The sequence below is a fragment of the Rhinoderma darwinii genome, chromosome 1 (genome assembly GCF_050947455.1).
Source record: "Rhinoderma darwinii isolate aRhiDar2 chromosome 1, aRhiDar2.hap1, whole genome shotgun sequence".
Classification (NCBI taxonomy): Eukaryota; Metazoa; Chordata; class Amphibia; order Anura; family Rhinodermatidae; genus Rhinoderma; species Rhinoderma darwinii.
In genome coordinates, this window is record NC_134687.1 from 484,875,503 (window position 1) to 484,885,653 (window position 10,151).

Below are 10,151 nucleotides of genomic sequence, written 5' to 3' on the forward strand. Positions count from 1 at the left end.
ATAACTGCACCTAATCATGCGTTTTTCGTTGCATTTTTTTGTCTTTACATTTTGATGCGTAAATCGACGTGTTTTCGTGCAGCGGGTTTTGGTGAGTTTTTCTTTACAACTAGACATATACAATTCGCAAGTGGAAACGCAAGACGAATGCTGCAGATTTTAATACGCACCGCAGGTCAATTTACGTGCCAAAAAAACCCACTACGTGTACATGAGATTTCCTGAAATCTCATTTACCTTGCTGGTACTGTATTACGCTGCGGATTTGCCGTGCGCAAATACGCGCGGCAAAACCTAACGTAATATGCATCGTGTGCATTGAGCCTAAGCCTTGTATTTTCATTTACGCAGCGTGTGAATGAGAATTATTCTAATTTCATCTACTTTACTGCTACTGTATAAGGCTACATGCACACGTTGCATATTTTGAAAATATGCAGCAAAACCGCAGGAAAACGCAAGAAATTTGCAGTCAAAAAACGCACCTTAAGGTGCGGTTTTTGATGCTTTTTTCAGTGCGGTTTTTACGTTTTGCTGCGTAAATTGCCGCGTTTTCATGCTGCGGGTTTTGCTACGTATTTCTCCAGACTTAAGGAGATAGAATTTGCAAGCGGAATCGCGGGATGAATGGACATGCCACAGTTTCGAAAATATGCACCACGGATCAATTTACGTCCCGAAATACACTGCAGCGTGGACATGAGATTCCCTGGAATCTCATTGCCTATGCTGGTACTGTATTACACTGCGGTTTTGCCGCACACAAATACGCACAGCAAAACCGCACGTAATAAGGGCCGGCCTTTGGTGGAAGGGGGAGATGCAGGTGGAAGGGGGAGATGCGCTGGCTTCCTTCCCCTGCTTGTTTCAGAAGCGCCCAGGCCCGGCAATTCAGCAGCTGCCTTTCCGCCCAGGCGCTTCTTCTCTCAGTGGTGTCGCTACCACGTCAGGGGCTTCTCCTTGAATGGTATCCACGGTCAGAACGTCGGCAACGCTGTGGACGGGGATGCCGCTTCAGGAGTTGCCCCTGATGTCACTGTCCATATATGGACGGAGACATCAAGCGCTCCGTCCAGTAGCGGAATCCCTGGCCACAGGGGGATTCCGCTCCTTCAGGGAGCTACAGTGGCACTATCTACAGGAAAAGGGGGGTGCTATCTACAAGGGGGCTGTATGGCACTACCTACAAGGGGCTGTGTGGCACTTCCTACGTGGGGGCTTTGTGGCACTACCTACAAGGGGGCTGTGTGGCACTACCTACGAGGGGGCTGTTTGGCACTACCTACGAGGGGGCTGTTTGGCACTACCCACGAGGGGGCTGTGTGGTACTACCTACAAGTGGGATGTGTGTAATTTTACTGTGAGTGGGGGACTGATGGTCATTTTACAGGGGGGGGGGGCTGATCATCACTTTATTGGGGGGCGCTGATGGTCATTTTACTGTGAGTGAGAGGCTGATGGTCATTTTACTGTGAGTGGGGGGCTGATGGTCATTTCACTGTACGTGGCAGGCTGATGGTCATTTTACTGTGAGTGAGAGAGTGATGGTCATTTTACTGTGAGTGGGGGGCTGATGGTCATTTCACTGTACGTGGCAGGCTGATGGTCATTTTACTGTGAGTGAGAGAGTGATGGTCATTTTACTGTGAGTGGGGAGCTGATTGTTTTTTCCAGTAGTGCCTCGAGTACGAAAAGGTTGGAAAACTAAAACTCTGTACTAAGCTACAGGATCACGCTGGCCTACGCAAGGATCCCGTTGCCGTTGTGGAGCAGCTCAGTTCGTCATGGGAACGGTGCCAAGGTGAGTACAATTTTTTTGTTTCGGGGCACTGTCTACAAGGGGGAGGTAGGGGGCTGTATGGCACGGTCTACAGGGAGGAGGTGGGGATTATAGCACTGTCTACAGGGGGGCTGTATGGCACAATCTACAGGGGGCACTATCTACAAGGGTGGGGTTGTGTGTGGCAGCCAGGGGAGGGGGGCATTATACTGAAGGAGGCCACTAAATGGAGATTATACTGTGTAGGGGCACTACAGGGGGAAATATACTGTGTGTGGCACTTAGGGGACGTAATACTGTGTGTGCACAATTAGAGGACAAAATACTGTGTCCATGAAGGGGTTATAATATATTATATTATTAAATATTAATATTATACTGGATGGGGGCACTAAAGGGGCATTATACTGCGGAGGGGGATTGTACTTTTTATGAGGTATTATTTTTATGATGGGATAGGGTGCCAAAAGATAATTTCACGCGTGGCGCCATCTATCCTAAGGCCAGCCCTGCACGTAATACGCATCGTGTGTATTGACCCTTATGCTGTGGATTTTCCACAATGAAATCCATTGCAGAAAATCCGCAGAATTTACTCTAAGTCTGAACTTACCCTAACAGTTGACAATGTACATAATAAAAATGGATTTCATATAAATTGGAACAACCACCTTGAAATACATTAGTTTCACTACAGTTCATATTAACCCCTTCAGGACCCAGCCTGTTTTGGCCTTCAGGACCCAGCCGATTTTTTCAAATCTGACGTGTTAATTTATGTGGTAATAACGTTGGAATGCTTTCACCTATCCAAGCGATTCTGAGACTGTTTTCTCGTGACATATTGTACTTTATGTTAGTGAAAAAATTTGGTCGATAATTTTGGTATTTATTTCTGAAAAACACCAAAATTTAGAAACAATTTGCAAAAATTAGCATTTTTCTAAATTGAAACGTATCTGCTTGTAAAACAGATAGTAATACCACACAAAATAGTTACTAGTTAACATTTCCCATATTTCCCATATTTAGCAGCGATTTCTCATATTTTAAAGAAAATTTTAAAAGGCCATTTTTTCAGGGACCAGTTCAGTTGTGAAGTGGCTTTGAGGGCCTTATATATTAGAAAATCCCCAGAAGTCACCCCATTTTGAAAACTGCACCTCTCAAGGAATTTATCTAGGGGTATAGTTAGCATTTTGACCACACAGTTTTTTTGCAGAATTTAGTGGAATTAGGCAGTGAAAATAAAAATCAACTTTTTTTCTGAAAAAGCATAGAAATGTTAAAGTTTTACAAGGAATAATGGAAAAAAAGCCCCCCAACATTTGTAAAGCATTTTCTCCTGATTACGGCAATACCCCATATGTGGTAATAAACTGCTGATTGGACCCATGGCAGCGCTCAAAAGGGAAGGAGAGCCATTTGGATTTTGGAGCACGGTTTTTGATGGATTGTTTTTCGGTGCCATACCGCGTTTGCAACGCCCTGGATGGACCAAAACAGTGGAAACCCCCCAAGTTATCCCATTTTAGAAACACCCCTCAAGGAATTTTTCTAGGGGTATAATGAGCATTTAGACCCCACGGGTCTTTTGCAGAATTTATTAGAATTAGACCGTGAAAATGAATATCACAATTTTTTTTCCACTAAAATGTTGCATTTTCTCATTTTCACAAGGGATAAAGGAGAAATAAACAACCAATTTTTGTAAAGCAATTTCTCCCGGGTACGGAAATACCCCACATGTGGTCAAAAGTTTTTTTTCATTAGAAATGAATTAACCCTTTCAGGACTGATCCATTTTTTGCTTTCTTATTTTCGTTTTTCACTCCCCGCCTTCCAAGAACCATAACTTTTTTCTTTTTCCGTCAGTAGAGTGGTGTGAGAGCTTATTTCTTGCAGGAGGAATTGTAGAATGTACTGGGAAACTGCAATAAATAGGAAAATATAGGAATATAGGAAAAAAATCTGATTCCATTTTTTGGGGTTTTCGTTTTTACAGCTTTCGCCGTGCGGTAAAACGAAAACTACAGCGATTTTGGCGGTTTAAATTATTTACGCTTTTTACGGTGTTCAACGTGCAAGTTAAATAATGGTATATTGTAATAGTTCGGACTTTTACGGACGTAGCGATATCAATTCTGTTTATTTTTTTACATTACTTTAGAAGAAAAATGGGAAAAGGTTTTTTTTTTTAACTTTAAACTTTTTTCTTTCTCACTACTAATAACTTTAATTCTTCTACACATTTTATTAGTCCCCTTAGGGGACTTGTACCAGCGATCATTGGATCGCGGATACAATATGCTGCGATTCTAATGTATTGCAGTATATTGTTATTTTTACAGGCTTCTGTAACCGCACGATCGTTGTTCCTGTTTGTTAGTCCCGGGTGTCAGCTGTAATACACAGCTGACACCCGCAGCATATGGAGCGGGCTCAGCACGTGAGCCCGCTCTATACATCAACCCCCGCACCATGATGTGCTATTAAGTCATAGTGCGCAAAGGGGTTAACGCACAGTGGATGGTGTGAATGTTGCAATTTTCCACTGATTTGCCATTTTAGTGTATAATATGTCGTGCCCAGTTTGTGCCACTGAAGACAAATACCTCATAAAGCGTTAAGCGGGTTCTCTCGGGTATGGTGATGCAACGCAGATTCTGTGCGGCATTGATGCGGACAGTGGCAGAAGAACTCTGCCACGTCTGGTCATGCCCTTAGACTTGCAGCTTTGATCGCTGCTAGAGTACATTACACTACACACGTAGTGTAATGTACTCTAACTGTCATTGTGACGTGACAGTTACACTGACAGGAAGCCTCGGAGGAGCGGCCGGAGGCTGCTCCTCCGAGGCTTCCGTACATGGCAACCCGGAGGTCATTGTCTGGCCTCCGATTGCCACGACAAGCATCGGCAGCCCCCACAATCACTACGTGGGGGCTGCCGATGTGCTTCAACCCCCTTAAATGTGGCGAACACAATCTGTCGCCGCATTTATGGGGTTAATTGCCTAAATCAGCAGCGATGGTCCGCTGACCAGCAAGACTGGAGTGTCAGCTGTCGGGGACAGCTGACCTCCCGGTTCCCGGACACTGTCCGTTAGGACAGTGTGCGCCGGGAACTATTCCGCAACTGTACGTCCTGATGCGGGAAGCAAGCCCTCTGCAGGACGTACAGTTGCGGAGCAGAGCGTGAAGAGGTTAAAGATGTATTCACATGTGCGATTTTTGTGTTTAAGGCTTTGTTCACATCTGCGTCGGGGCTCCGTTCATGGGTTTCGGCAGAGCTTTCCGTCAGGGGAATCCATGAACGGAATCCAAACTGAAACAAACGGAAACCATAGGTTTCCGTTTGCATCACCATTGATTTGAATGGTGACGGATCTGGTGCAAATGGTTTCCGTTTGTCACCGTTGTGTAAGGGTTCTGTCGTTTTGACGGAATGAATAGCGCAGTAGACTACGGTATTGATTTCATCAAAATAACGGAAACCCTTACACAACGGTGACAAACGGAAACCATTTGCACCAGATCCGTCACCATTCAAATCAATGGTGATGCAAACGGAAACCTATGGTTTCCGTTTGGATTTCGTTTACGTGTTCCCCTTATGAAAAGCTCAGACGGAACTCATGAACGGAGCCCCGACGCAGATGTGAACGAATCCTTAGGCCTCATTCACACGACCGTAGCCATGTGCACGGCCGTGATTTTCGGGTCGGTCGGCCGCGGACTGTCAACCGCGAGCCGCCGGCAAATCGCGGGCCATGCACATGGCCGCGGCCATTATTTTCAATAAGCCCGGACCGCAGAAGACCGCCGTAATAAGACATGTCCGTTCTTTCTGCGGTGCGGGCTCCCGGGCCGTGCACGGACCATAAAAACTACGGTCGTGTGCATGGCCCCATAGAAATGAATGGGGCCGCAATTCTCCCGTGGATTTTCGGGGGAATTGCGGCCGCAAAAGCACGTTCGTGTTCGTGGGGCCTTAGTCTTGGTTCTTGCCACGATTTCCACCAAGTGCTCCAAGAAATTTGTGAAAATGTTGACAAAACAAACAATGAAACCTCAAAATATACACTGCCTATGAATGCACCCTAAAGTGTGGGGAGGGAAGCAATAGATAGTCTCTCATAGGGTGCCATCAAAGCTAAGGCTGGCCCTGTCTAGTGACCACATTAATAAACACACTGATCCCGTAAAAAACAATCATCACAATGGATCTGATGAAAACTGAATCACTTTGAGTCCCACAGATATTAATGGAACCCGTCATGAACGATTATAAACAAAACGTACGCACCAATAAACACAATGTAATAAGACAGTCAAGCTCAGCAGACAAGTGTCCCTAACAGGATGGTGACTACAATCATTAACCCCTTCATGACCGCCAGTACGCCTTTATACTGTGCTGTTTCATAAGCCCAGCACGGGTCTCCAGTTTAACCCCTTAGATGCCCCGATCAATAGTGACTGTGGTATCTAAGTGGTTTCAGAGGGATGGGGCTCCCTATGTCACCCCTGTGATGCAATTGCGGGGTGTCAAACAATCGCATAGTAAAATCCCATAGAGCCATAAAAAGTAGATCAATATAGTTTATAATAAGAAAAATCAAAAATACCAAGTAGAAAAAATGAAAAGCCAGTTTTTTCTCCCCCTCTAAAAAAATGCTTTATTATGAAAAAAAAACCTACAAAAACAAATCTACACGTAACCCTTTCAATGACAGGACTATTTTAGCCCTTAGTGAACAAGCCATTTTTTCATTGTCAGATTCAAAGAGCCATAACTTTTTTATTTTTCCGTCAACATAGCTGAATGAGGACTTGTTTTTGTGCGATAAGTTATATTTTTTAATGGCACCATTTTTAGGTTCATATTGTCTATTCAATAACTTTTATTCTTTCCCAAAAAAATGTAATAAAAAAAAAAACACCAATTCCACCTTTTTTTTTCCCGTTATTGGGAACTTTGCAGTTTGTTAATTAATTTTATTTGACATTAATGAATTATTTTTTTAAGTCCCACCAGGGGACTTTACAATGCGATATTTTGATCGCTTATATAATGCTTTGGTTTACTTAGTATACCAAATAATTATTATTTGTTAGTGTAAAACTGACAGGCGATCCATTAGGTCATGCCTTTCACACGGTTAATAAAAGTTAATCAATAAATTATATGTACCCCAAAATGGTGTCATTAAAAAATACAAGTCCTCACATGGCTATGTTGATGGAGAAATATAAAAATGTTGGCATTTAACAATGGGGGGAAAAAAAAATTCTTGGTCAACAAATGCCCAAAATAGGGTCGTCACTAAAGAGTTAAACTAGCCAAATGAACGATGAAAGAGCATGAGATCAAACCCACATCCAATAATTCATTCTCAGATTTTCCTCTGATGAGAACCATAGGGAGAATTGCTCACATTGTCGCAAAATAGAAACCTGTTATTTCCCAAAGTTTTTTGTATCTGATCACCCGCTTGTGTGAGTCGCAGGGATGAGAACTATCGGCACCTGAGTCTTCAGGTCGTTTTGGATTTGATGGATTTGTTCATTTTGCCTATTTACACATTAGGATTATTACATTGGACACATTTCAGTTTCACATTTCAGATTGGAAACTGCTAGAAAAGAACACGCAGGACAATAGTGATCAAGTACAAGACACGCATCATAAGCGGACAATTCCAGAATGGAGAAAGCGTCTCTCAGCAGCGCTTACCCCGGGCAGTTCATCTATTTCTGTCATGTTGACCCACATTATATGATAGTCCATGGAGGAACGTCTCTCAGCCACTCTGGGTATGACTTGTGGTAAGGAAGTGAGTAGTCCAGTAGTGAGTGCCACTTAGCCCATCCTGGGACTGCACAGATGAGTGCGGGACTAAGCGGGCAGCCGCAGCCTTTATCTGCTGTGGGCGTGGCCGGGACTTCTGAGGTGACTCAGGCGGGAGTTCTCCTGAGGCTGTGGCGTCTTGTGCTGGCAGTGACAATGTCACCCGGATTACCGCACTGTAGTCCTGCCACCCGACTTCCCGGGTCACTGGATACCTTCATTTATCCATGAAGTATATTGAGCCAGTCATTCATAACACTTTTCTTCCCAGATGGAAAGGCTCCTTCGAGTGATAGTACAGTAAATTGTTATAAAACAGAATCCTCATGGCATATATATATATATATAAATGTATACTGTGTGTATTATGTATATATATTTATATGCAACTTTCTAATATATTTTGTGTATCAATTCATTACGGATTTCAAGATCTCCTCTTGTTGTCAGTGAATTGGGACTCCTCGCATGGCCATCTATGCACTGTCTATTAGTCATGGCTTAGTAACTTTATAGTACATTTTTGGTGGGACTCCCTGGGTGTAAGTGTATTTAGTAGACTGACATCACTGAATATAATGTTTATTTATTTTGTATATTTTTCCAAGCTGTATCTTTATTAACCCCTTAGTGACCAGCCTATTTCAGGCCCTAATGACCAAGCTATTTTTTTTATTTTTTTTTCGTTTTTCTATAGTCGCATTTAAAGAGCTATAACTTCTTTATTCTTCCGTCGACATAGCTGTATGAAGACTTGTTTTTTGCGGGATTAGTTGTACTTTTTAATGGCAGTATTAATTGACATGCCGCGGTTGAAGTAACCGCACCGCAGGTCAATTTATGTGCAGTGTTTTCGGCTGATATTTTCCGCAGTGTGGGGACGAGATTTGTTGGAATCTCACCCACACTGCTGCTACTGTAAAACGCTGAAGATTTTCCACAATTAATCCGTTGCGGAAAATCTGCAGTGTTTACATTGTCTCTTTGTTCCTACCCAAGGGCTTTCCTCTGTGGCAAAAATGCACCATTTCCTGCGTTCTTTGCGGCAGAAAACGGTGCATAAATTGCTGCGTTTTTCCCAATGTTAGGAGACATCTCCTATGAAAAACGCAGCAATTCTGGCCACTTTCCGCAGCAGGAATTAACATGCTGCGGTACGAAAAATACGCACCGCAGGTCAATTTCGGCTCGGAATTTGTATGCAGCGTGTGGATGACATTTGTTAATACTGTATCCTGCTGAGTTTTTTCCAGCCGGAAAAAACGCGGCATTTCGGTTACGTGTGGACGAGCCCTTCGGTGGTGTATCATGGGGCACACCTTGGATCATTAGTGTGAGTTTTTTTAATTCTTTTTTCCTGTTTTTCTTTGGAAGCGTTGTATTGGATAACACAATTTATGTTTGATTCATTGATAAAATTGGAGTGTGCGCCTTGGTTTCCTCCTGTATGTGCCCTGGACTTGCTGTATTCTTAAGAGATTGGGCTGCTCCCGCACATACATAGACAGTGCCTGCCAATACAGATATGTTTGGAATAGGAAAATTGGTGTAAATTTATCAATATAATTACGCCACGTTTCCAGTTTTATGGTTGATAGTCAGATTCTGATTCTGCCAATGAATCTCCAGACTGCTACGTAAATCAAACACTATCCCATCCCCCCTCTTTATCCAGGGTGGCCGCATAATCCTAGCGCTGGAAATTGGAATTATAGGAAAATAATAATACTATATCCATATGCTCTCCACAGAAGGACAGGACCGCACTGGATGGCATCAGATGGCTCTCGGCTCTACTGGAGAATTCTGCATGGTTGCCCGTTCATGGATGCCAAGTAATACTACTAGAATTTGTGCAGGGGAAATGTGCAAATTCCAGCAGTTTTTAACCCCAGTTGATCGCCACGGGTGTGGAGCGAGCTGCCGGAAGAAAAGTTGGTTTTTCAACACAGTCTGAATAAGATAATTCTCTTCCTTACTTGCAGCAAGTTCGGGTTATGCAAGGAAAAAAGTGACGTCATTTTCTCATAAAAAAACAATCAGATTCCTGCTGTCATTTCTCAGAGATCCTTTGGTAAATGAAAGTAATATCCTGATTGGTTGCTGGGGATAATTTCTTCACTTTCCACTAGTTTTTATAAGTTTCCGTCAATATGTTCTCAGTGCAGGGGTGACCTTCCTTTCCCAGTCTGGCAGTGAATTCTATCCTTGGTCGATGGTGTTGAGCACTTACGTGTTTCTACATTCAGCCATATTTTCACTGTCTTACCTCTAGACACTTGAACATTCAAGTAGGCGCACTTAAAAAGTGTTATTAAAATACTTTCCTTGGAGTACTTATGCATGCCAACGCTAAAGGCTTTCATACAAATCATTGCAATGCTGCAAATATTACAAAGCTCAAAAGATATGAACGATTATTGCTATTGCAAATTTGGATTTCAAGAGCGAAGGACAAAAGATTGCATAAGGCCATGTTCCGCTAGCAATGCACGTGAGTGGGGTATTTTATGCCCT

General features: G+C 43.1%; 1 protein-coding gene across 1 annotated transcript in view; it reads right to left on the minus strand.

Annotated features, from left to right (window-relative positions):
- The window catches only part of TMEM116 (transmembrane protein 116), a 99,129-nt gene extending 91,446 nt beyond the window's left edge, over positions 1-7,683 (minus strand). Inside the window, exon 1 of the mRNA XM_075854774.1 lies at positions 7,521-7,683. Coding sequence (XP_075710889.1) covers positions 7,521-7,574 — 54 coding nt within the window. The 5' untranslated portion in view covers positions 7,575-7,683. The remainder of the gene's footprint in view (positions 1-7,520) is intronic.
- Between the last annotated feature and the right edge of the window lie 2,468 nt (positions 7,684-10,151).